General features: G+C 35.6%; 1 protein-coding gene across 2 annotated transcripts in view; it reads left to right on the top strand.

Moving 5' to 3' along the window:
* Positions 1-27,968, top strand: part of NAA15 (N-alpha-acetyltransferase 15, NatA auxiliary subunit) — a 94,012-nt gene that overhangs the window by 62,386 nt on the left and 3,658 nt on the right. The window contains exons 10-19 of one of the 2 annotated variants that reach the window (XM_036762841.1): positions 2,690-2,762; positions 3,532-3,701; positions 6,563-6,715; positions 7,477-7,605; positions 8,846-9,059; positions 12,131-12,324; positions 15,742-15,850; positions 17,996-18,094; positions 26,343-26,486; positions 27,191-27,288. In XM_036762841.1, coding sequence (XP_036618736.1) covers positions 2,690-2,762; positions 3,532-3,701; positions 6,563-6,715; positions 7,477-7,605; positions 8,846-9,059; positions 12,131-12,324; positions 15,742-15,850; positions 17,996-18,094; positions 26,343-26,486; positions 27,191-27,288 — 1,383 coding nt within the window. Of the gene's footprint in view, positions 1-2,689; positions 2,763-3,531; positions 3,702-6,562; positions 6,716-7,476; positions 7,606-8,845; positions 9,060-12,130; positions 12,325-15,741; positions 15,851-17,995; positions 18,095-26,339; positions 26,487-27,190; positions 27,289-27,968 lie in introns of both variants that reach the window. The other variant, XM_036762840.1, reaches the window with a different exon arrangement.

The raw sequence follows: 27,968 nt of genomic DNA, 5'->3' as shown, positions 1-27,968 counted from the left end.
GCAATGGCTACAGTAGATGACCTTTTAACTCTAATTTTTGAAAGAGATTCAGGGGGAAAATAGGGCTTCAATTTGTTTCATTGTTGTTTCATCCTTTTAATTTTTTTTGTTAATCAAGATTGTTTGCCTTTCCACTAATTCTGGGGTGGGGAATGTGTAGAGGCCCTTTTTGTTAAGGAGATTTGTTCTGTGAAGTTTGGATTTAGTTAGAGGGCTGTACTTGAGGGCCTAGAGGCCCATGTGTGGCTTCCATGGCTGTAGGTTCTCCACCCCTGCTTAATCTCACTGTTGCCTACTTTTTCAAAATGTAAGATTGAAAAATGACTGCTTCGAGGTCACCATCAAAGATAGAAGAGAAATGAATCTAAATTTACCTTCTTACTCCCCCATAATTTTTGCTCTTCTCTTCTGTTTCTCTTGGTTTTTGATCTCTGTTTTAAATTCAGATGCCGCTGTTTTAAACAGGAAAGTCATGTTTTCTCTATTGCATGTATGGGTGGGTGTGTGCATGCGTGAGTGTGCCCAGAGACTAGAGAGATTATTATTACTTTTTCTTACAGCACAGTGTAAATTATAAAGTATATATAGCACAATAAAAGTATTTTCTATTCTCACTCCATTTTAATTGTCATATTAATTTTATGTTGCAGAATACCAGTGGTTCCCTTATTTCACTGTAGTTGTTATTAACTGTAGTATAAGCATAGAAATTTCCTTTTCAACCATTGCCTATGAGATTTTTAAAAAAATTTAGTATTTTATTTTCCCCAGTTACATGTAAAAACAATTTTTAGCATTCGTTTTTAAAACTTTGAATTCCAAATTCTCTCCCTTCCTCCTTCCCTAACACTCCCCCCACCCCCCCCTTGAGAAGGGAAGCAATTCAATATAGGTTATACACGTGTAGTCATGCAAAACATGTCCATAATAATCATATTGTGAAAGAAAACATAGATTTAAAAAAAAACTCAAGAAAAATAAAGTAAAAAAACGTATGCTTCAGTCTGTATTCAGATACCGTCTTGGATTGTTGTGTTGCTGAGAATAACTAAGTCATTCACAGCCGATCATCTTAAAATATTGCTGTTACTCTGTACACGTACATTTCACTTTGCATCAGCCCATTCACATCTTTCCAGGTTTTTTTTTAGAGTATTGTGCTCATTTCATATAGTATAATAGTATTCATTCCATTGTAATCGCATACATGACGTGTTCTGCCATTCCCCAGTTGATAGATATCCCCTCAATTTCTAATTCATTGCCACCAGAAAAGAGCTGCTATAAATATTTTTGTACATATAGGTCCTTTTCCTTTTTGTTTTTTATCTCTTGGGATAGGGACCTAGTAGTGGTATTGCTTGGTCAAAGAGTACGTATGGTTTTATAGCCCTTTGGACATAGTTCCAAATTATTCTACAGAATGGTTGAATCAGTTCACAATTCCACCAACACTTCACTAATGTCTCGTTTTTCCCACATTCCCTCTAACATTTGTCATTTTTCTTTTGTCCTGTTAGCCATCTAATAGGTATGAAGTAGTACCTCAGAACTGTTTTAATTTGCATTTCTCCAATCAGTATTGAGTTAGAGCATTTTGTCATGGCTATAGATAGCTTTGATTACTTCACCTGAAAACTGATCATATCTTTGATCGCTTATCAATTGGGGAATGGCGCTTATTTTTATAACTTTGACTCAGTTCTACATGTTTGAGAAATGAGACCTTTATCAGAGAAACTTGCTTCAAAATTATTTTCATAGTTACTATTGCTAACTGTATTTCCCTCCATCCTATTCCCTGGGTATTCTATTCTCTTTCTCTCTCCTTTCACCCTGTCCCTCCCTATGAAATTCCTAAAAACAAAGTTTGACTCTCCTGATAGATATTTCTATGATTTAAAACCATGAATGTTCTAGAAATCATTTATACTTTGGCATTATTATGAAATTCAGCCTTACTGTGCCTCTTTTTGATACCCTCCAAATAAGTGGTTGCCTCTTTTTTTCCCCTCCTAGCTCAGTGATTGTATCACCAACCTGGTGTTAGATAAAGGAAGGAAGATTTTAGGTAGTCTAGAAAGCAAATATCAAGCATTGGCCATATTAAAATAACATAAAACTTAGAATCAACACTAAATCTTTTATAGACTGGCACCTTGAAGCCAGTGAGTAGCACTGTTGCATATGCAGGTCCTCGTGCTAACCTACTGCTGGTTGTGGGGGATAACTGCCACAATGATGGCACTTGTTTTGATTGGTTCTTCAAGCATATGTTTTGATGTAACCACAGCTTTCTGTTTATAATCATGTTCTGACCTTGGGAGTCACAAGGAAGGGGACCATAACCTTCCTTAAATGCATGCTATATAATGCTGTTGAGATGTGAGGTGGGATGGTAGGTGTTTTGTAGAAGAAAATCACTGAATATAAGCATGGCTTTCATGATATTATTCACCAAGTGGCAGTTGCATTTCTAAGGATTCAGGTGTTAACAGACCAACTCCTACCACTTATAAAAATAGCTTATAAAATATGAAATAGAATTGCCTATTTGAAATGGTATTTGGTTCTGATCATATTTTGGACAGTATTAACGTTACATCGGAAAAAGCAATTGTACAGAGTTTTGTGCTGCCATTTAATTGTGGTTTTATACTATAATTTTTGTGTGTGTTTGATCCTCTAGGTGGCAATCATAGAAGAGTTAGTAGTGGGCTATGAGACCTCTCTAAAAAGCTGTCGATTATTTAACCCAATTGGTAAGTGCCAAGGTTTTTGCTTTTAATAAATTTTGAAATAGTTAATACATTATTAAATACCAGATCCAGAATGTCTGCCATTGGTTATGACATTTAGATGGCAGATATAGCTTTAATAAAGAAAAAAAATTGAGCAGCTTATTTATTCCTTTCGTTAATTGTTTTTTAAAGAAGATGGTATGGTTTAATAAATGGAATGCTAGACTGGGTGTTGGGAAGGCTTAGATTCTACTTCTGCCATACCAGCTCTGTGACTCTTAGGTAACCTTTTATTGTCTTTGCTCATTATCCATAAAATGAAAATAATACCACCGAGGGAATTACTGTTTAATGTGGGCAGAGAGTTGGCCTCAGAGTTAGGAAGACTTTAGTTCAGGTCCTTCCTGACGCATTGGCTGTGTGATCCTGGACAGGTAAGTTAACCTCTCATTGCCTCCAAACAACTCTCTTAAGACTAAACTTTGTGGAGCAATTGCCGATCTGTTTTGATAAAAGGGCGTTTTCCTCACTGAGACTTCCTACACCGAAGAAATCACAGGTTTGTTTTGAAAGATAGCACCTACTTTACAATATAGGTGTTAGAATCAGATCAGGTTACATATGTAAATCTCATTGCTGCACACCCTAAAACAACATATAAATATGAGTTGCTTTTAATAATTTTGTGTAGTAAAAATACATTTGTGTATATGTAACATGTTGGATAAGGTTTGAACTACAGTTGAATGTAGTTAGGTAAATGTTGGTATGGTTTTTTTCCCCCCTTTAGATGATGGCAAGGAAGAGCCTCCTACCACATTACTTTGGGTCCAGTACTATTTGGCACAGCATTATGACAAAATTGGGCAGCCCTCTATCGCTTTGGAGTATATAAATGCTGCTATAGAGAGTACACCTACATTGATAGAACTCTTTCTTGTGAAAGCTAAAATCTATAAGGTAAAATTAATTTTTGCTATCATTCTTTTCCTAAATTTTATAAGACTTAAAAAATTTTCACTTGATTTTAAAAAAAAAGCAGATTCTGTATGAAAACCATAAATCATAATTTCACACTGATATATATATATATACACAGACACATATGTATGTATGTATATGTTATATACATATGTATGAGTGTGTACGTATGTGTAGAGCAAGACAGAGAGAGAGCCATATCCTGCACATTATTTTTGAAACTACCCTACTTACTTCTGCTTCCTTTTAAACTTCCATTTGTTCTTTTCTCTGCATTAGAAGTCAAATTCCCTCCCCACCTTTTTGGCATTACTATTACAACCTTTCCCCTGAGGATAGCCCTATTTTCTCTACTCAATTTAACTGAGAGAAAGAAAGCCTCCCCCAGAAACAAACCCTTGTAACAAATAAGCATTATCAAGCAAAATGAATACACATAGTAGCCATTTCCAGAAATGTATGTCTCTGCCTCCTGTGTCTGTCTTCTCTCTGTTTGGAGTTAGGTTGTATGCTTTCTCCCAAGTCCTCTGTAGACATGCTTAATCATTGATTCGTTCAAGGTTCTTAGGTCTTTTTAAGTTGTTTTTGCAGTGTTATTACCCTTATTTAAGTTGTTCTATTCACTTTATTCTCTTAGTTCATACGTGCAAAGTATTCCCTGAAATTCTCTCCTTTAGTTCTTAGGGAACAATAATATTCCATTCTTTTCATATTATGCAATTTTATGCAGCCATTCCCCATAGTTGTCCAAGAGACAGTCAAAAGTACTCCCATGGATTCTAGGTATTTTTTGTTTTTGTTTTCCTGTTTCTCTTTTTAATACTCCTTTTAGAAACAGGAAGTTTGTTTTGTTTATGACTATGCCCTCCACAGTATTATCCTCTTTTTAAACATTGCCTTTCAGGTAAGAATGAGGTTTAACTGATACCTAGTGTTGCTGTTGCTGTGTATAATGTTCTCCTGGTTCTGCTCAGTTCACTCAGCATGAGTTCATGCAAGTCTTTCCAGGTTTTTCTGAAATCTGCCTGCTCATCATTTCTTATATAGCACAATAATATTCCATTACAGCCATATAAACCACAGCTTGTTTAGCCATTCCCCAACTGATGGGCATCCCTTTGATTTCTAGTTCTTAACCACCAAAAAAAAAGTGACACTATAAATATTTTTGTACAGACAGGCCCTTTTCCCTTTTTTTGGTCTTTCTTTTTAAATATAGAGCCTTGTAAGCTACACATGTCCCTGGCTACCTCTGGCCACACGGGAGACTTAGAGCTTACTTTTTCTGCGTTTCCGGGATAGAAAAAGTCACTTATTTCTCATTGAATTTTCTGATAATTATTCCATCTGGCATGAACAGCAGGGTTTTGTTGGACTAAGTATATAGGATCTGGATGGCTTGTCTTCCGTTCAGGCAGCCATCTTGGCAGGATGACTAGAAGCTGAAACTTAATGATGTCATTGGAATGTCACATGTGGTGGCTAGGGAACATTGGAAGAACACCTTACCAATATCCTGGATTGTTGTATTTTCTTGAGGTGGCTAGGTGGTACGGTGGATAGAGAGCTGGACCTAGAGTGAGAAATCTCTGAGTTCAAATCCAGTTCTAGCTAGTCATTATTATTAGCATTATTAGCCAAGTCATTTAACCCTGTCTGCCCCGGTCTCCACAACAGTAAAATGGACATAATAGCACTTACCTCCCAGGGTTGTTACAAGGATCAAATGAAATGACATTTGTAAAGCACTTAGCACAGTGCATATCACATACTGTGTGCTTAATAAAATGTTTGTTATCTTTCCTTGATATGGTTGCTTTTAGGCCAAGTAGTTGTGTGACCATGTGAATTTTATGTTAATATGTATGTCATAATAGTTGGAATTAAAGGGTGATATGACACTGAAAATCTTATGTAGAAACTAGAAGTTGCTAACTTTTATGGTCTTTTTTTCCCCTGTCCAATTTTGCTTCTCTCTTCTAATTTAGATATTACTTCTTAGGCTGACACAAAGTAGCATCCTAAGGAAATGCTGGCCTTTCTCTCATACGGTGTTTCCATGAAAAGTAATTTAAGTGGCTTGAATACCAAGGCAAAGATTATTTTATGCCCACAAAAACGTTTAATAATATACAAGAACTTTATATGTATCCAGGTCTATTTAATATTAATACCTAAGATGCTCCTCAGATTTCTGGGTGCTGTTGACCTTAACTCTCATAAGCCACAACTTGTTGAGTGAGTTTTGGGAAGAGGAGTAAGGAAAAGCCACAGTCTAAAGCTATAGGCTCACCCTGTTACGTTGTGCTCCCTGTATGTGGCTAATGTGTTAGATTAATCTAAAGTAATGTTCAGGGACATTCTGTTCAGAGGTGAATGCTTCCTGATAACATATAAAGCAAATTTAACTCAGAGCTGAGTGGCCTGGGTTTGACTTGTCTCTTTCCATTGATTGGCTGTAAAACTAGGGGCAAATTGTTTTACACTCTCTGAGTTGACTCTTTTTGTGTAAAATTGGTATAATGATGCTTCCATAAGCTTGTTAAAAGATGAACACTTTCTAAATGTGAGCTTTGTTATTTTTGTAGCCTGAAGGCATTGAAAATTGATTTCTTCAGAAAGTAATGAAATAACTAAAATACATTATTAGTAAAATATGTGGCTTCACTAATTGGCCAGTTGAGATCCTAGGTGACAAAGAAGAATCATTTATTTACATTTTCTTATACTGCTTTGCTTTTGTGTTTTCTTTTGGCAGTTAAATTTTTAGTGGTTAAATAATCTGTTATATCCTTTAAAAAGTTACCATTCTTATATGATGTTTACTTCTTCCTTGTAAGCATGCTGGTAATATCAAAGAAGCTGCTAGGTGGATGGATGAAGCTCAGGCCCTCGACACAGCAGATAGGTTTATCAACTCCAAATGTGCCAAGTACATGCTGAAAGCCAACCTGATTAAAGAGGCTGAGGAAATGTGCTCTAAGTTTACAAGGGTTTGTATATATTAATTATCTCATATGCTTTGGTTTCTTGCATAATCATTTTCTTCACACTCAAAAATGGTATCCCAACAGAGTGGTTTTGATTTAAATCCGTAGTCAAGAATATTCAATTTAATTTTTTTGTAAACAAAAAGTTCTTTTTAACATTTAGTGTATATTTTTTCCAACTTACAGAACGGAATGGATCTTTAAAAGAATGTGTGTATATTCATATACGCATCCATATACATTTCACAAAAGTGGTCTTTTTTCAGACCTTTTCCGATTAGTTTTACCGCTATATCAGACGATTGAATTATAACCTTAAACTAGTTAAAATGATAGTATTTGAAGTCATTGGTAAGAAACTGAGCTCTTCCCAATTCAATAAGTTAATCAAGGGTATTTGGAAGGATTTATTTATTTTTGCCATCCTTGATTTAGGACAGCCACTATCCCTGAAGAATAATACAGTTGAATTGTTTTAATTGAATCAGTTTATGTATTTTTATTTGTTTTCTTTGACTTAAGATGTAATGTCTAATTATTAGAATTAAACAGACTTGTATCTTCTTTGAACATTTACTAGAACTACAATTATTTTTGCATAGGTTAGAAATACAATTTTGCTTACTTCTGCATATGCCCTGAATACATGGGGCCAATTACCTTCTTTAAAAAATTAAGCGATTCTTGCAAAATTGATGAGAGTTCAATGTAGCAGTAAAAATGTTAGTGTTCATTTATTAATGTATTTTGTGCTATTCCAATAGGAAGGAACATCTGCAGTGGAAAATTTGAATGAAATGCAGTGTATGTGGTTCCAGACAGAATGTGCGCAGGCTTATAAGGCAATGAATAAATTTGGTGAAGCACTTAAGAAATGTCATGAAATTGAGAGAGTAAGTAAATATTTCTTTGTCATGAAATTTCTTCATCGAAATTTTATTTTGGCATATACTGTTTTTTCTTTAAAAATTAGAATTTCTAAAAAAATGATAGTTTAATTTTTCTAACTTTTGTAGAATTAGTTTTTAAGAATTTTGTAAATATATTAATTGAAATTTTCTTTGGATACCATTGCTAATCCATAGTTGACACAACTGCCAAATGGATAATTTCCAAGGCATGAATCTTAACTATACCATTCCCTTGTTCAAGGAACTTTATTCCTTTCTAAATAGATTCCTCCATTGAACATTTACACTACTTTGCAATGTGCCTCTAGTCTATTTTTACGAACTTTCTTCTTCTTTCTTGCACTCTGTCTTTGCCAAATTGGCAGATTTGTTCCTCTCTGTATACTACATTCCTGCATTCCCTCTTTTGCTTTCTCTGCCTTTGTAAAAGCACCCCCACCAATTCCTATATGTTTTCCTGCCCCCCTTTTCCCCATTCCCCTCTTCAGAATTCAGCTCAGGTGCAGCCTCTTAGCCAAGGCCTTTTCTGACCCTCATTCCCCCTTCTCCCCCACCGATAGAATATTCACTCCTTTGGAACAGGGACAGCTTTCTTTCTTTCTTTGTATCCCTACCAGCTAATACAGTGCCTTATAGAAATAGGAGAAGGTACTTAATTCATGAATGAGCTCAAATTGATATACTCTTGCTCAAATTTTCCTATTTTAGGGGGCCTAGTGCCTGATTTTTTAAAAAGCCCATACTAATGTTAATAATGCTAAATAAGCCAATTTACTTTTCCATCAGTAATTCCCTTACCATTTTTGTTTCTCAGTAATTCTACTAAAGTATTCATGGTAGTATTCATAAAATAACTAATTCTAATAAATTTCTACGTAGAGTTTCTTAGTTGTACTGTTGTTTCATTCTCCCAGATAAGAAGTGTTCTTACAATAATTCATTCAGAATGAATTGACTTTATTTCTTTTCATTTTACTTCTAACTGGCGTATATGTGATAGATAGATTTTAGGGTTTATTTTTTAATTTTCTTTTTGGTTACTCTTGTTGATGTCTTTTAATATATGATTTTAGGATTGTAAATTTTGAGGCACTGTGAACTTTTGTATTGAGTTTCGTTTCCTAATTCTTTCATGACAAGAAATCAAAGTATTTCCAGAATTTTGTAGGTTTTTTTTTTTTTTTGACGTTAATACTTGCTAAAGAACATTGTATTATGTTAGCATTTTGTAGAAATCACTGATGACCAGTTTGACTTTCATACGTACTGTATGAGGAAGATTACACTTAGGTCTTATGTGGACTTGTTAAAACTAGAAGATGTACTTCGACAGCATCCGTTTTACTTCAAGGCAGCAAGGATTGCTATAGAGATCTATTTGAAACTTCATGATAACCCACTAACAGATGAGAATAAAGAACATGAGGCTGATACAGGTATAAGATCACTAAGATTTCTTTTGGTTTACTCTGTTTTTGTGTGCGTACTAACAGATGCTTTCTTGTATGTATCATATTTTGTCTTTGGGATGCTCTCTGTTAGTGAAAATGTTATATTTTGTGTATTTTATTGAAAAGTGAATGATCAGTTATATTTCTGTTACCAACTTATTCATGGAAGAAACTGTTTAATGGTGACCAATAACATCTACTAAGTACTTTTGAATTTCATAATTTTTATGTGTAGAAAAGAGTAGCACACTATTAAGACAACAAGAAACCTTAGAGACCATGTAGTGTTACCCCCTTGTTTTACAGATGCCCATAGAAATGAAGTGGTTCTTATAATAGTTTAGCAGCTATACTGGAACTAAAGCCAAGTGTCTTCCCCCCCAGCCTGGTGTTCTTTTCCACTACAGATATTGTGCTTTCTGCCTCTGTTGTGGAGAAAATCACATTGTTCAGTTTCTGCTTCTCCCTGCTGTACCTTCCTAGTAATCTGTCTCCCCATAATGATCAAGCCTAAAAGCCAGTTGTCATCTGGTTCCTTTATATACCTCCTTTAGAAGAGCTTTTGAACCGTTTATAAATGCTGTTGGTCAACTCTGAAGGCCTCCATTCTTTTAGGATTGGCCTTTTATGTTGGTGCATTTCTTCAGTAGGAAGCTATGTCAGTGGCATCTGTAAAATGGTCCTTGGATCATCGAGAGGTGACTGCAGTTGTAATTTTGTGGCTGCTTTTGTTCTGGGGTTAGAAATAAGTTTAGATATTTTTGAAAACTTGATCTGTGTCAATTTTGAAACTGCTGTGGAGGTAGCCTGGGATAATTGGAAGAGCACTAGACTCTGAGCATAATTCTGACATTATCTGGTCAAGGGTCAGTGGACAAGTCCACTAGACTAGACATGGCATAAGGAAGCTCTGGGGACTCCTGCCAATTTGGTTCAGCAGCTTTCCTGCCATTTAAGAGTGTGAGAGTGTTGCCCAGAGTCCGGAGACTTTGATCGACTTGACCGGATCCCAAAGTGGTATAAGTCCCAGGCAGGACTTGTTCCTGGTCCTCATGGTTTCCAGTCTTGCTCTCTGTCCACAACCCATGGTATCTCTTCCCCCACGTTAAAAACAAAAGGGGGATAGAAGGGGGCAGAGGGATTTAACGTCAGTTTATTTTCCTGCTGTCTTCCATCTAGACAACCACTCACTCTATCATCCTTTATTGAATGCAAATCATAGAATTCATTTTGTGAAGGTTTAAATGTGTGTTTCCAAAGTAATTTCTCCATGAAACACTTTCACTTTAAAGTTTGAAATGTATTGATGAAATCCACCAATATTAGACTTTTGGAAGGTCTGGCTATATCGAATAACTTTGAGATAGAATGGAGGATATGGAAATTTTGGAACAAAACAAAGGTCTATTTGCAAAATGAATATTGATTGCACATACATATTTTTAATATCTATAAACTTTCGTATTTACTGTTTTTGAAAGAACCCTTATTTTGGAAAAATTTTGAAACCACTAGGTTAGTCGGCAGTAAAAATCCTATAGAAAGCAGCTAAAGCAAGAGCAACACGTTTTATCTTGAAATTTTGAATTGCTTTTGCCATCGTAGGTGCTGAATATTTTGATGTTTTAAATTTACTTATTCTGATTCCTCAGTAGTTTAGAATTTGGGTGTTAGTTCATTGATTTTGCTTATTGTTATTTCCCACACCATCAGCCCAAACCTTCCACATTATGCCAACGAGTTATAGTCTTAGGGAAATGAGATAACTACTCGAACTCTAGCTACAAGTCTATTTTTGAACACTCATGTGAGCATAGAAAAATCCCTATACACAGCAGAATGTGGAGTTACTTTCCCTTTTTGGAATTGAGAATTTCTGTTGGCTAAGGAACACTTTTTAAAGTCATTATATTAAGGATCATGGGAATACAGTTGTCATAGTTGGCATCATGAGACTTATTCTTGGTAAATTACTGACTTTATCATTGAGTATGTGGGTTCTGAGTAGAATTAGTTTTGTTTTAAATGGTTAAACTGGTGTAAGATGGAAAATTGTAGTCTGAGACAATTTACACTGTCAGTTTAAGTTGCCTTTTATAAATGGCATATCATAATTCCCCCAATTCTTTTTCAGTTGAATCAGCATCCTAATGAATCAAGAATTAAAAATTAAAAAAAGAAAGCATCAACACAGTATAGTTAAGAGAAAACTGTCCTGGGAATCATGGTTACATCCACGTTAACAGTTTCCACTATCTCATTAGCTTTGTGAATTTAGACAAATCACCTAACCTTTGGGCCTCATTTTCTTAATCTGCAAAATAGGCTCTTTTTCTGTATATGCAAAACAGAAAACTGAAATAATTATCTAATTAATAAGTTTTCATGTAGGAAGGTTGCCAGCATTTGTTTCATGTGAACTACCTTGATGCTTGCTTTATTTCGCTTAGATGTGTAAATTTATAAACCACTATAGTCCTGTTAAGAGAGTTTTAACTATCTTCAGCCATTGAGTGGTAACTGGTAATAAATTAAACAATGGCAACTCTCCACATAATTATCTTTGTGTCTGTTTCTACTTATTGTTTAAGTCTCTTTTTGCCTAGTTCTTGTTTGAAGAGAGAGACAAAAGGAAAATGAGGGGAGGTTGGATTTTCAGTCCATCCCTTCCCCCTTTGTTTTTGTACCTTCATAGTGACACATTTTGAAATTTTAAAATACTTTCTCAAGTGTCAATAAGAAGAATTATCCAAATAAGCATTATTTATTGGCATTACAGACAAGTAATTTACTGCTTGCAATTTTAAATAGGATAGCCTTTCACATATGTTTGTCAGTGATTGGCAGCTCAGGTGTGAGAGATACATGAAGGAAATTCACTTTTTAAAAAAACTCATCTTAATTCATTTAAAAACTGTTACATGTGTTTGTGTGTGCATGCTCCGGTTTTTCCATGCAATATTTTTTGAGGGAATGGTAATGCTGCATAAAATAAATAACATTAGGATATTGAAACTTCAAAAAGTTTTAATCATTTTTAAATTTTCTACTTATAGCAAACATGTCAGACAAAGAGCTAAAGAAATTACGTAATAAACAAAGAAGAGCTCAAAAGAAAGCTCAACTTGAAGAAGAGAAAAAGAATGCGGAGAAAGAGAAGCAACAGAGAAATCAGAAGAAGAAGAAGGATGATGATGATGAGGAAATTGGAGGTCCAAAAGAAGAACTTATCCCTGAGAAACTGGCCAAGGTACTTGTTAGTATGTTTGGAGTCTTGGGCATAATTGGATACAACTCTTCTTTGGCCGATATGATTATAGTTTTGAAATCTAGAAATTTTCATTTTTATTCTGTTCCTGCATCTCCCTTTCTTTTGTGATCTTTTCTCTTTTTCATATTTCAGGTTTAAAACTTGAATAATATTTAGTGATCCGAGGATAGAGTATTTAAGTGGGAAATGTGCAAACTTATTAAACTGGAATTGGCTGTTTGTTCATTGATACCATTTTAACTGTCGATAAACACCCCTTTTTATCTTTTTTTTTTTTTAATTTTTTAAAATATATGTAGTTTTCAGCATTGATTTTCACAAGAGTTTGAATTACAAATATTCTCCCCATTTCTATCCTCCCCCCCACTCCAAAATGGTGTATATTCTGGTTGCCCTGTTCCCCATTCAACCCTCCCTTCTGTCACCCCACTCCCCTCCCCATCCCCTTTTCCCTTCCTTTCTTGTAGGGCAAGATAAATTTCTATACCCCATTGCCTGTGTATCTCATTTTCTAGTTGCATGCAAAAACTTTTTTTGTGTGTTTGAACATCTGTTTTTAAAACTTTGAGTTCCAAATTCTCTCCCCTCTTCTCTTCCCACCCACCCTCCCTAAGAAGTCAAGCAATTCAACATGGGCCACATGTGTATCATTATGTATAATCCTTCCACAATACTCGCGTGCGCGCGCGCGCGCGCGTGTGTGTGTGTGTGTGTGTGTGTGTGTGTGTGTGTATGTATTCCCTTCAGCTACCCTAATACTGAGGTCTCATGAATTATACACATCATCTTTCCATGTAGGAATGTAAACAAAACAGTTCAACTTTAGTAAGTCCCTTGTGATTTCTCTTTCTTGTTTACCTTTGCATGCTTCTCTTGATTCTTGTGTTTGAAAGTCAGATTTTCTATTCAGCTCTGGTCTTTTCACTGAGAAAGCTTGAAAGTCCTCTATTTTATTGAAAGTCCACATTTTGCCTTGGAGCATGATACTGAGTTTTGCTGGGTAGGTGATTCTTGGTTTTAATCCTAGCTCCATTGACCTCCGGAATATTGTATTCCAAGCCCTTCGATCTCTTAATGTAGAAGCTGCTAGATCTCGGGTTATTCTGATTGTGTTTCCACAATACTCAAGTTGTTTCTTTCTGGCTGCTTGCAATATTTTCTCCCTGACCTGAGAACCCTGGAATTTGGCAACAATATTCCTAGGAGATTTCTTTTTGGGATCTATTTGAGGAGGCGATCGATGGATTCTTTCAATTTCTATTTTGCCCTGTGGCTCTAGAATATCAGGGCAGTTCTCCTTGATAATTTCTTGAAAGATGATATCTAGGCTTTTTTTTTGATCATGGCTTTCGGGTAGTCCAGTAATTTTTAAATGATCTCTCCTGGATCTATTTTCCAAGTCAGTGGTTTTTCCAATGAGATATTTCACATTGTCTTCCATTTTTTCATTCCTTTGGTTCTGTTTTATAATATCTTGATTTCTCATCAAGTCACTAGCTTCCATATGCTCCAATCTCATTTTTAAAGTAGTATTTTCTTCAGTGGTCCATTGGACCTCCTTTTCCATTTGGCTAATTCTGCCTTTCAAGCCATTGTTTTCCTCATTGGCTTTTTGGAGCTCTTTTGCCATTTGAGTTAGGCTATTTTTTAAGGTGCTATTTTCTTCAGTATTTCTTTGGGTCTCCAGCAAGTCATTGACTTGTTTTTCATGGTTTTCTTGCATCCTTCTCATTTTTCTTCTCAATTTTTCCTCTACTTCTCTAACTTGCTTTTCCAAATCCTTTTTGAGCTCTTCCATGGCCTGAGACCAGTTCATGTTTTTCTTGGAGGCTGTTGGTATAGGCTCTTGCACTTTATTGACTTCTTTAGGCTGTATGTTTTGGTCTTCTTTGTCAGCAAAGAAAGAATGCAAAGTCTGAGACTGAATCTGGGTGCGTTTTCTCTGCCTTGTCATGTTCCCAGCCAATTGGTTCAGAGCCATTTTTTATAGGTTTTTGGAGGGACTCTGTGGGGAGCTCACGCTAGTCCCTGCTTTCCAGTCGCCATCTTCCTCTGCAGTCCTTATCTTTCCTTTTTAAACTCCCCCATAGATCCATGAACACAAGCATAGGTTTGTTTTATTATAAATGTATTAGGTCTTATTGCTGATGTTTTTAAAAAGGTGCTCTAAATCAGGGTTTGATCTGGCAACAGTAGGCCATCCAAGCTAAAGTCTGTGTGCTGAGGCATATAGACAGCTTTCAGAGTCTCCCTGTACCGTGTTCTCCTTGTCTTCCCCTTCTTTCTCCTCATGTCACGTCTCCCTTTCTCCTCCCTTTTCTCTCTTGTTCTCTCCCTTTCTCTTTCGTACTCTCTTTTCCTCTCTCCCTTTCCCTCTTCCCTCCTTCTCTCTTTCTTTCTCTTTCTCTTCCCCCCCTCTATCCTCTTTTCCATATTTCCCCAAACATTCAAAGAGTCAGTTTATTGATACAGATATACTCTGCTAAAGCTTACCGTAGTAACCGCATTATAATGGAAACTTGGAAATAGTTTCAAAATAGTTCCCGCCACTGACTTCTAAAATTTTTTTATTTCTATCTTTTGCTTTTAAATTGTCTTCATTTTTCAGTATTCTCCCCTTCACCTTCCAGAAATCCATCATTTATAACCAAGAATAAAAAAGAAGAGGGGAAAGTTCAGCAGAACTAACCAGTGATCAAGAAAGACTAGCATTTTGTGCAGTAGTCCACACCAGTTCAAAGACTTGAAATTTAAAAAAAAAAACCATACTCAATACCAAACTGTAATTAGAAAAGAGCCATTCCCCTTTACATTAACCTAGTAAAATTTTTAATTCCCAAAGAGTCTTCATAGACCACACACATGTGGTATATACTTAGAAGTGGGCTTGTGTATGGTTGTGGTGGGCAGTGAAGAGCTTCCTCATCCTCTGTGTGTCCCAAGTACAGTAAAGAACCGCTTTCTCCCCTCTATTTAGTTAATGCACTTATATTCCCCATATTCTTATAAATTCTTTTAATGTTCCCATGACATTTTAATGTCCCTTATGTTTCATACTTTTTTACTCTTGAATGCAAAATTCTTAATTTATAATCCTAAGAAATTTCATCAGATTGTGAATTGGCCACATCACAAGCCTAAGAATTCATCTTTGAATATTATAATTTGTTATCTTATTAGATAGATAAAAAAGATTTCAGGTGAGTGGACAGACTTTGAGTTTAAGAGGCACCTAATTAGTAAAATGTGTATAAAAGGAATATTATCTAAAGCTACTTTAATAAATTCAACAGTATAAATAAGTTGACCACAGTGTTCAGATACAGAGAGTTGGAGTTAATAGTGATCAGAAGCTGAGTTACTAAATTATTGGTATGGTTATATGATATTTTTTAGGTTGAAACTCCATTGGAAGAAGCTATTAAATTTTTAACACCATTGAAGAACTTAGTAAAGAACAAGATAGAGACCCATCTTTTTGCCTTTGAGATTTACTTTAGGAAAGGTAAGTGATGAAGGTATATATACTCTGAGGTGAATGATTGCACTGATATAGCTACATAAGTCATTCTCAGTAGGATCTCCTAGCAGATACCAAGATGCATTTAACCAGGCCTATTGTGATCAAGGCCTGGGAGTGGATACTAAGGGATAATAAGAGAACTTAATGTCTGTTAGGAGATATGGGACATATGTGGTAAGTCCCATTTGAGCAATCCAAATTAAGTGTTATAGGGAGGTATTTGGTAGGTGATCAGAATAGGCAATCAGAGTAGTTTTCTTAGAGAAAGTGGCATTTACACTGGACCTTTAAAGATGAGTAGCATTTCTGTTAACAGAAATAGAAGGCAGGGAATTCCTAGGAGAGGTCCCAGCATGGATAACCACAAAATACATTTAGTGAAAAGTAAACACTCAGGTTGGTGGCATAGAGTTAATTTAGAACAGTAATGAATAATTAGGCTAGAAAGGTAACCTGCGATCAGATTGTAAAGAACCCTAAATGTGAGAATGAGGAATTTGGTCTTTACTTGGTAAGAATTAGGGGAACTGTTGATTATTTTTTTGAGAAGTGACATGATCAAAAATGTGACCAGCCATATGTGTTAAGAGTAGGTAGAAAATAATGGAACGAGTATTCCATGCCTGAGGTTATGAGGACATGTGCCAGGATTTGTGGCAGTGGGATTAGAAAAGAAGGTTCACATTGTCCCTTGTTTTTCATACAGTGGGAAGGAGCACTTTACTGTTGACCAGATATGGTGTGTGAGAGAAGGGAGGAGTCAATGATGGCTGCCAGTTTTGGTGACTAGGAAGAATTTTGTTGTGGGAATTGAGATATGATGAATCTTGAGTTTAAAATATGGCAGGGAATTAAATTGGAAATACCTAGCAGGCAGTTGGAGTCCGTAGTTCTAGAGCTCGAAGGGACCTCTAAGGACACCTGGTCCATCCCTTTCATTTTACAGATAAAGAAACTCAGTCCCAGGGAAAGTATTTTCTTCCTATAAAAACTGGGTCCACTGTCCTTTTTAAGAGTGCTGCTTTTATGGGAAGTGGTGTTCTTAGACTACACTGTCATCTAGACCTTGTTTGCACCTCACATTGCTATGTCTTGCAATGATTTTCTGTAAATTTTGTTTCACCAACGAGACTGTGAACTAGCAAATCATAGGGGCTGGAGCTCATCCTTAGAGCTTGTTGAGGCCAGTCCCCTCCTGCGTAACAATTACTTCTACATCTCTAATGTTGCAATGAAGGATTTTCTAGGATTTATGATTCTATGGCATTTAATACTGGGGTTATATAATCCTTGTAGAATGTAGAAGAATCTCTTCGCTCTGCTTAGACATCGTTGAGAACTTTGGGCCCAACAGGAGCCGAGAAAAACCATTTCAGAACTTTGTTAGCCCTACTTTCCTAGAAAGCAGTTTTTCAACTTACATGATCCTGCTACGGTTTCAAGAACCTGGAAAACAAAAGACATTATGCTTATTTACATAAAAAAATAGAAAGGTTATTGTACATATAGATGATTTTCCCATCTTTATAATGTGGCCTCACTGGTTTGTGGAAGGGAAAAATACTTTGAAAATCTTGATGCTGGAGAGCTTACTATTATAGAACATCAAAAGCCAGTGCTGGGCTAGGGTCTGGTCTTGATGAATGCTTGAAAAGACAGCCAAGTTCTGGCCCTGCCCAGGACTTGTGTAGTCAGAAGGATTAGAAAGACAACCATGTTAAGGTGATCGCATGGCAGCTGACAGAGTTTCAGGCACATATGCTTTTCTTGGTATTTTCTCCACTATTACAAAATGCTTTACTATTTCTTTAGTAAAGTTTTCGTAATGAATTATATCTCTGAACATTATGTTTCACAGCAGTACATATAGTAATTCAGAGATTGCAAAATGCTGAGATTGAATTCATTCCTACATTTAGTGAAATACCCTTTTATGTTTCTTGGATCCTATTGATTTAGCTTGTGTTGCTGATGAGAGGAATCATTTGATTCAAATAACATGCTACAACTAAATGTAATTAACTCTTTCGTTTGGTTATTGTTTTAAAATTGTTAATATACTTGAGGTAATCCTCTGAGTTGAGGACATCCTATAAAATAAATTAACGTCTTCTGAATTTTTTATAGAAAAGTTTCTTTTGATGCTTCAGTCGGTAAAGAGGGCATTTGCTATTGATTCCAGTCATCCTTGGCTTCATGAGTGTATGATTCGCCTCTTCAGTGCTGGTATGTATTGGTTTTTAACCCCTTTGAGTTTACTTTTATAGCAATTTTTGTTATTAATAATATGACTAAGTGATATATGTGGATTTATCAAAAGTTCTCTTCAAGATAAGATACTGAATAGTTATTAGTGTAGTTGGAGGAAAGGCAGTGATAATAATGTACGGCTAATATCTACATTTTTAAAGCTACAGGTGTAACTGACTTCAGGTGGAGTACTTGAACATCTTATTCTCTGTATGGCACTGAGTTAGGCATATATCTGAGAGCTGATACATGAATTCAGGCTTCTATAAATGCATGAAGTATTGAACTTGTTTTAAAAATGTCTTTGGTAACTCATTCAATATTATTGGTTTCCTTTGTAATCCTAAATTTGTTATACATTTAAAAACAATATTTTGAGAAGGATTAGGTTGGCTTCACCTAATTGCCTAAAAGGGTCCATGACACATAAAAGTTCTTATCCCCATCTCAGAGAAATTTGTTATTTCAAGGAGTCATGGTAAATTTGTTTGAAAAGCAAAGAATCCTTTTGGAAAGTAAATATAGTAATTATTCTCTGATTCATTTATTTGATAAATCTGAATTTTTAGGAAGTAGGTTAATAACTTAGTATAAAGTATTATCTGGAATAATGTTTGAAGAGTCATTTTTACTATTTTAGTAAAATTTCATCAAAGTAAATCAATTTTCATAACAAAGCAAATGATTTAAAACTCTATGTTCAGGTATTTGAATCATAGAATTTTAAGCTAGAAGAAACCTTAGAGATTGCCTAGGTCAATTCCTTCATTTTACAGATGAGGAGACACAAGCACATTGAGGTTACATGATTTGAATAAAGTTATACAGTTCATAACTTAGCAGAGCTGAAATTCAAACCTAGTTCTCCTTATTCCCAATTTAATACTCTGTATACTATAGTGTGCTGTTTTTGAAATCAGAAGTTGTAGGTTATTTTATAGACATGTTGTAATTCTCTAGGTGTTTTTTTTTAAAGATGACAAAAGGAAGTTGAATTTAACACTTTTAGCCTTCAGAATTCAGAAATGTTTTACAGTAGGTAATCTCTTACTAGATGTTAAATGTTGTAAGATTACATTAAATGTTAAATTTAACATTAAATGTTAAATGTTGTAAGATTGGAATTTTTTTCAAATGGAGGAAATAGAAAAACCAGCCAAATAACAAAACCACAAAATAATTTTAGTGTCAAATTAACATTAAAATTTCCAACTGTGAACATAATTTTAAATTTTCTTAAACTTGAAACTAAAAAACCCAATCTCTAAGTTTTAATATAAGGACAGTACTGTCCCCCAAATGGATTGGGCTCCCTTATTAAGTAATGAATTCTTTATTATTGGAAGTGTACAAATAAAAGTTAGATAACTTGTTAAGGATGTTATGTATTTATGTAGGGAATTCCTGCATGTTGTAAGAAATTGTTTTCTATGACTTGTAATATTCCTTTCAACCTAAATGATACAGTTCTGTAATTTGCTCATTTGTTTATCTGTTTGGGGGGATGGAGGAGGTTGTGAAGTGGAATCAGAAAGATGAGTGTTTGAAGTGATCATAAAAGAAGTTATTTAAGTCTTAGAGTGGGATTCCTTCCCAGAACATTTTACATATACATGTCTTTTATTACTAATTCAGTGTATGCCTGAAAAGATATGTAGCAGTAAACATTTATAATAGTTGATGCTTATTTTTCCACCAAATCCTACTATGATTTTTGAGCCATGGAATAATTTAGGTCCCAAGATCTAATAAAAATCAGTGTTAAATTCCTGGGCATTTGTGCTAGCTCCCATTTAAACATGAATAAACTATGGTATATTTAGGTATGTGTGTGCTTTTATTGAGTTTGTAAAGGTTATGTGAATTGATTGTCCATTTGGCTAACTTTTCTTCTGGGGTTGTATGAGAAATGTAGATGCACAAAGACGAAACATTGACAGGGTCAGTATGCTCCTTGAAGTGAAAGTTAGAATTCTTAAGCATTAACTCCCAGTTATTCAGTAGAATTCACTAGTTGGAAGAGCAACAAGGAATGCTTTAGGGGATAGAATTCAGTCAATGAAAGGAGTTAGTGATGATTCACACTAGTAATAAATATGCACTGTATCTTCTCTACAAAACAAAAATCTTTCCAATTCATTGTCATCAGCTAATCAGTTAAATATAAATTTTTGGCAAAAACCTATGCGTGACAATATAAACTTACAATGTAAATACATTAAGGGATAACTTTGCATTACACTGGTCATTAAATAGTTCATTCCCTCAATGTATTTAAAACATAAGTTTTCCAGTAACATTCGTTTTGTAAAGTGCTGTTGGAAGAATGGAACAAGGTGTATTTGAAGATGCTCCTCCCTAGAAGGAGAGATTTGAATAAATGTTCTTTAATTCCAAATCCACTGCTCTGTACCTAATACAACATCTCACATATACTTGGGAAAGGCTAGAAAGCACCATGTCCAGATATTAATTTATCCTTTGAAGAGGTCTTTGAATGAAAATATACATAAAGCAGAGTTGACTAGTACTTCACAATGTAGCTTCCAGAGTTGACTTAAATTTTTGTTTGTCATAAGCCTCAAAGGATTTGAAATAGTCCCAGAGGTAGGAATTATTGCTTTGATGTAAAAGCAAGTAAAAATCTCATTTCCTCCCTTTTTCTGACCTCCATGGAATTGAAAATACTTGCCCAACACAGAGTTCATTTAGATCTCTCTTTTTTTTTTTAATTCCTAGCGTAGAATTATTGCCCTATTCTCATCATAGGTCCCATATTTTCCTTCCTTAGATCACCTCTGTTCTTTCTGTAGCTCCTTATTTTAAGTATCTAAAATACTGTAAATTGGTCTTATATGCTATACAGAAAGTCAGGATAACCACATGCTTACTTTGCTGTTTTATTTATGCATCCCATTGCCTGGCATACCTTTTAAATTAGCACTGCATTTGCTTCTTACAGTTTACAATTAATTCCATATCTTTGTCCTTTTTGCAGGAATTCAGGGTTTCCTATTATAATATTGATAGTTTTTTTTGGTCTCTTTTGACTTTGCTAGCTTTTTAAAATTTTTGCTTTTAAAAATATTTTGTTTTGACACATCAGTCAGTTCTCAAGTAATACCTTTTCACAAAGAGTTTTTTAAAGCTAATATGGTGATTACAACTGACAGCATGCAATTTCTTAATTTAATGGTTTATATTTCTTAAAAAGACAAACCTTTAATAATCATATTTTTGCATACTCATCTGTTTTGTTATGGTCATTTTGAGTATTGATCATCTAAGTGCCCCAGTTCATTATTATAGATTTAGTCAATATTTCTTACTCCAATTATGGATAAAAAATTTAGAAACTCAGTCCAAGATCACAGATTTGGAGGTGAAAAGCACCTTGAAGATCATCAAACTCAGAAGTTCTTGAACATTTTGCTCTTAGAACCCCTTCACACTCTTAAAAATTACTGAGCACTCCAAAGAGCTTTTGTTTATATGGGTTATATCTATTGATATTTACCAAATTAGAAATGAAAACTGAGAAGTTTTAGAGTATTAATTCATTTAAAAATAATAAATATACACCACATACATTTAATGTTAACATAACATTTCTTATGAAGTTGAAAAATCACTTTTCCAAAGCAAAAAAAAAATTAGAAGAATGGCATTATTGTACATATTTTTGCAAATTTCTTTAATGTCTGGCTGAATAGAAGAGAGATGGTTTCTTGTACCTGCTTTTGTAAATTCAATCTGTTAGTGATATTTTGTTTGAAGTACATGGAGAAAATCTAGCCTCGTGTAGTTGGAAAAAGTATTTTAATAGCAAATAATATCTTGATATTATTAGGAAAATAGTTTTAACCTCATGGATCCTTAAACAAGGTCTTGGGGGCCCACGGGACCACACTTTTGAGAACTGCTGATCTAACCTGCAGATCTGGGAACTAAGTAACAAAGAGGGATAAGTGGCTTTTGCCCAAGGGCATTGAGGTAGCAGATAGGTCTTGATTTGACCAAAGGTCTTTTGATTCCAAATCCACTGCTGTCCTCTATACCACAACAACCGATGCTTGTGGAATACAGCTTAATGTATATTCCCTCTGCTCTCTGAAATAACTTGGAACAGTTGGTTTTTACTTATATAATACCTCTCTTCAGTTATGTATCTCTAGTAGGACATCTGTTATGTTCCAAATCATTTCCAGTTTATATAAGTGAGAACCAAATCAAAAGCCTTATAGAAGTCAGTATATAATTATATTTGTTTGATCTGGGAAATGACTCACCCCATCATTTAAGGAAATTGATTGGTGAGAAAGTTTATCCATTCTTTCTTTGCACCATTTTGAGTTTTTCTTTGACTTCGTTTTAGATGATTGTAAAAGAATTTTAAAAGTTATTTGTACCTTAGGTTGCTCCTTAGTAGAGTGAATTCCATAGGGAAATGCACATTGTAGTGAATTTTTTGTCAGTTGCATTGTTAGAAGTCACACTCCAGTAGTCTGTAGGACTAAGAAGTGACTGAATCAAAGAATCATCAGGAGTCTAATTAAAGGTTAGTTTCCTACCCAACTTGAAAATCAGATCCTTTCTAATAGAGTGAATCACCACTGCCATAGTAGGCCAGGGCCATTGTGAAGCAGGTTCTTGATAATGATCACCAAATATGAAATGTCAGGAAGTATGTTATCTTGAAAAAAATGTGATGAGAACTCACCCAAATGAAGCTCAGGTAATAGAAAGAACCATCCTTATCAACCAAAGTCTTTAAAGGGATCTTTACCAAGTATGCATCCATTTTGTTTGTCTGGCCAAACTGGCGATCTCACAGTACTAGATTTCCCTTGTCTATGCCTTCACACCAGCTATCATCCATATTTGGAACGCACTCTCTCCTCACCCCTATGGCCTAGAATTCCTACTTTCCTTCAGGACTCATCTCATGTGCGACATTTTATAGGAGGCCTTTCCTGATTCCCCACTTACTTGTAAATGTTCTCCCCCTCACAAAAGTACCTTGTATCTAATTGGCACACAGACACAGAATCATTGTTTGTTGATTGTTAACTTAAAGCACCATATAGCTATGGACATACCCTCATATTGCTATACATTGTAATAGGATTTTACCTTAGTATCACAACAGAATGCTGGGTAGCATTGATAGCCAACTGACCCATTTGTAGCTTTGTTTGCAATTGGAAGAATTTATGTAGAAGCAGGTAGTGAACCATTGCCAACATGCCTTAAATTTAAAAGAAACACTCGAACTGTGAAGCACCTGAATCAGCTTCATGTAACATGAAGAATTAGAGGCAAAGGATTCAGAGAAGGCAGGTGTTTAGAGCTTGTGTGAAATTGATTATTCACAAGACAACTTTGCTCAGTTTTGAGATAAGACAGAAGAATCCAGTGTTTGCCAGAAGAGCTTTGGGAACTCATCCCTGAAGTCGAGATTATTTACAGGCTATAGGGAACTGGAGCTACAGCTTTGAGAATTTGACTTGGTATGATAAATTATATGAAAGCTCCTGGAATTTGCACCAAAAAATTGTACATCATGGATGAAATTTGCAAATTTGAGGCAAGCCTCGGAGTTATTGAAAGTGCTGAGATGATTTGTGAGTTACCAGTTCACAACTTACGGTCATGCCAGGGGAGGTTTTGGAAATCTTTTGCTGATTTTTGGAGTGGAATGGAAAGAATCTGAAAAATCCAGAAGTCTCCACTAGACGTTGCTTCAGAGGACAAAACTTTTAAAATATCCTTGTATGAATTAATTTTGCTAAGGTTGAGCTGTTTTCTGGAAAAGAAGAGGGTTTGGCTACATAAAGACATATTTACAAAGAGGCCAAGAAAACCATGACAAAGTGAAGAGAGAAATAAAAACCTTTGGTTACCAGAACTCTGGTGACCCTTTGAAGGTTGATTTGGAACGGAATACACCACTAAGAAAATAGATGGATAGTATGCTGAGTCAGAGGTGGTGGTGCTGTAATTAGATCTTTGCAGAAGATGGACAAACCAGTGGCTGTGGCCAAGCTTTGAAGCAGCAGCAACAATAAAAAGGTGCTAAAGGGCAAGACTCAAGACATTAATTGTGGTGAATCTTGACTTAATTTAAAAAAAAAATATCCCTTAGCCTACTTGTTTTAAGCAGCATTCACGGCAATGTCAGTGTTTTGTTTTTGAAACAACCAAATTTTTACTAAATTCCTACCCTATTGCCTGAACACAGTACATAGGTAATCCTTGGTTCTCAGAGGGTGTGGTCTTAACATGCTAGAAGGGTTCTCTGCTTGCTAGCCCAGTGATGTACTATGTATCTCTGTCCTTTGAAGATCAGCCTACAGAAGCTTGGAGAGGCTTGTTAATGGGTTTACCAAAGCAACTCAGTCTTGCTTTACTGAGTTGTTGATCATTTGTGATCTTTGTCGATGGATCATGGATCTTGGAAATACTGAAGTATAAGAATATAAACCAAGATTAAAACCTTATTTAGAACCACTATTAAGAAGGTTAAATAGGGACATTTCTGTTATCTTTATCTCCTCTTGTTCTTCTCCATTTCTTTTTTGTATACTTCTTGACTCTGGTGCTTAATAGCTGTGTGATTCTGGGCAAGTCACTCTTGCCTCAGTTTCCTTATTACTAAAATGGAAAAAATACAAGTGCTTGATGGGGGGGGTTGTTGTGAGAATCAAAGGAGATGATGTATGTATGTCCCCTGGCATGACCCTAAGTTGTGAATTGGTAAATGCTTGTCAAACCTTAAACTGTTATATAAATGCTGTTATTAAAAACAACTGTCTCTGTGTTATCTGATATCTCTTTTTCTGGGGGCAGGATGTGGGGTGGGGTACCCCAGACTTGCGATTTTACTGGAGTAGAAACTACTGGTGAGGAAACTCACACCTTATTCCCTAATTTTGCAAAATGCAATTTAAATATATAGAACTACCCTACATGGTAGCTCAGCTATGGAAACAGAATTCCTTCTCACTTGCAGAACACTTAATTTGCTTGCTGATATATTACAAAGGTTGGAGTTTCTAGCAATGTTTCCTTCAAAAGAACATCCCATAATTTAGAAATAACTTTGGCCTGTTGAGCTCATTATGTAGTGATGCCCTTATTAATAAATCCTGGAAACAGTTTCTATAAATTGAAGTGTAGTTTAGTTTTGATGTTGTCTTTTTACATTTTATAATTTGTGGAGGTTAAACAGCCGGGGATCCTAGAGAAGAGGGTTGAACCTTGAGTCTTAGTTGTGATGATGCAACACTGGTTTGTCTTCTCTGAGAGGGGTCTTCCTCCTGTAGTGGCTTCACAAGTTACTTGAAGGGTGGTTTTAACTAGAATAAGACATGTCGCTTTTTGTACCCCCGACTCTTGGTTTATCAGGAATTTTATCCAATTCAGAGACTGTGACCTTGAGCGAATCACTGCTTGGACCCTGGTTTGTTTTTTTTGTTTGTTTCTTTGTTTTTTCATTTGAAAATTAGGGATCTTAGAGCATCTGATCTTTTGGTCTCCTCCAGTGTTAAAACATACACTACAATCCATTTAATCAGGCAATGGAAAGAATCCAGACTGGCCTGGGAAATTATTCTGATCCAGCAATATTTTCAGTCATCAAATGATCAGCAAATCCAACATTAAAAGGAAGGTTGTGCTTTTGAATCTTGAAGCCTTTATTAATCTCTCTTGTGATATTAGATGGTTCTGCTAATGTGAATCCTGTAAATATAACTTAAGTAGGTAGCAGTTTGGCAAGGTGGGTAGAGTGCTGGGCTTGAAGTCAAGAAGGCCTGAACTGGTTACTTTGTGCCTCAGGCACCTCCCTAGGATTAATCTACTATGTCATAGATGCAGTTTGCCTGGGGGTGGTGTTCTAATACTGGGAGCCTCCTTTCTAGGCTTTTCTGAACTCATACGTAAGCAGAAAGGCAACATTGGCTAGAACACTAGGCTGGGAATCTCAAGTAAGCTTCTTTATGACCATAAGTTTTAAATAGCTTCCTTCATGGAGGGAGTTTCCACTCAGTCAGAATCCTAGATCCTCACTGTAAGTAAACCTCATTAAATATTTACTCTTCAGGTAAAACTGTGTTCCATTAGTAAGTAGGTTCAGAGATCACTAGAGATTGTGGGCGCCCCCCCCCCCCCCCCCCCCCCCCCTTTACACTGCTCAGAGGACACTTGTTTGTTTGCTTAGCAGGGTCTGAAAGCAAAGACCTACCCGATGCAGTGAGGACAGTATTAAAACAAGAGATGAACCGGCTTTTTGGAGCAACCAACCCAAAGAACTTTAATGAAACCTTCCTGAAGAGGAACTTTGATTCATTGCCACATAGGTTATCAGGTAATTAGCTCATTTTCCTTCTTATTGGGACCCATTGCTGCCTGTAAGTTTGCGGTCTTCAGTAAGTTTGTGGACTAGGTACCTGGTTGAGGGATGTGGGGAGAGGCATTATCTAACAGGAATGGAATTATTTTGAATGGTTTCTACCACATTTGTTTTACAAATTCATAACTTTATACGTGATGGGATTCCAAGATTTTGAAGTCAGAGGCTTAAAATAAAGCATCAAGTATTAATGTAAATTTGACTACAGACCATGTAAAGTTAAAGCTTCTGTTGTAGTGTTTAAATTTGTTTATTTTTGTGCATATGGATTCTTACCTTTTAGGTTCCAGTAGCAGGTAAAGTTGCAGACAATAGTGCTGACAGTCAAAGCTGAGTCACTGTAGAGCAGGGGTCTTTGTGTGCTTAGAGCAAGTGCTGGAGCGTTGTTTAAGTCTTTGGCTTTCTTGGTGTCCCTGGCTGAAAAGGGTAATGGTTTTGTTTGCCTTTGTGTACTTTACTATTGAACTGAGCTTTCCACTTTTATATTTTAGCAGAAAATTTTCGCTTGTTAAATACTCATAACTGAATAAAGTGAAAAATGAGTATCTCTGGCTTTTTTCCTGTTATCATTGTAGTAGTCTGGCTCCTTTAGTTTTGGGGGCTGGTGGGTAGTTTTAACCTGACATAAAACCCTAAGATATTTCTTTTATCCTATTTAGCTGCCAAAATGGTCTATTACTTGGATCCCTCTAGTCAGAAGCGAGCAGTAGAGTTGGCAACAACACTTGATGAATCTCTAACTAATAGGAACCTCCAGGTAAAGATTTTTCACAAGTCTCTCTGTAAAGCTACCTGAACGTTCTCTTCTTTTTACCAAGAGATTTGAATTCTCCGTTGTTTGTACATGTGAATTTTTTTCAAAATATTTTGTTTTTGTTAAATATGTCAGGAATAAAGAACAATTAGCAGTTGTAATTAATCTTGTTTAACACTATATTCAACTAAATTCTTGTATAATTATACCCTATTTTCACTGATTCAGTAAGTACCAATTATAGGTGAAAATATCTTTGAATTTCACAAATAATTGAATTACAGTTTGTAGTTTTGTTTTATTGAGTAGGAACCTGTATTGATAAACATTTTAAAAGTGACGTGTATAAGGAAGGCAAGGCAGAGTATATTAATTAAACTAACACAAGTATCCTTCACTGTAGCAGTATAAGATCTTTAATCACCAATTCTCAAATTCTTTTTCTTTGCTTAAGTCTTCTTGTTGTTCAGTCGCAATGTTCTGACTCTACGTGACCCCAGTACACTTCATCCACAGGGTTTTCTTGGCAAACATACTGGAGTGGCTTGCCATTTCTTTCTCCAGTGTGTCCCTGTTTTACAGATGAGGAACTGAGCCAAATAGGGGTTAAGTGATTTGCTAATGAGTGTCTGAGGTCACATTTGAACTCAGATCCTCTTGACCCTAGGCTCAGTGCTCTATCT

The sequence above is a fragment of the Trichosurus vulpecula genome, chromosome 6, assembly GCF_011100635.1.
Source record: "Trichosurus vulpecula isolate mTriVul1 chromosome 6, mTriVul1.pri, whole genome shotgun sequence".
NCBI classification, from domain to species: domain Eukaryota; kingdom Metazoa; phylum Chordata; class Mammalia; order Diprotodontia; family Phalangeridae; genus Trichosurus; species Trichosurus vulpecula.
Note: the sequence above shows the minus strand (reverse complement) of the source record. Positions and strands in the feature narration are given on the sequence as shown.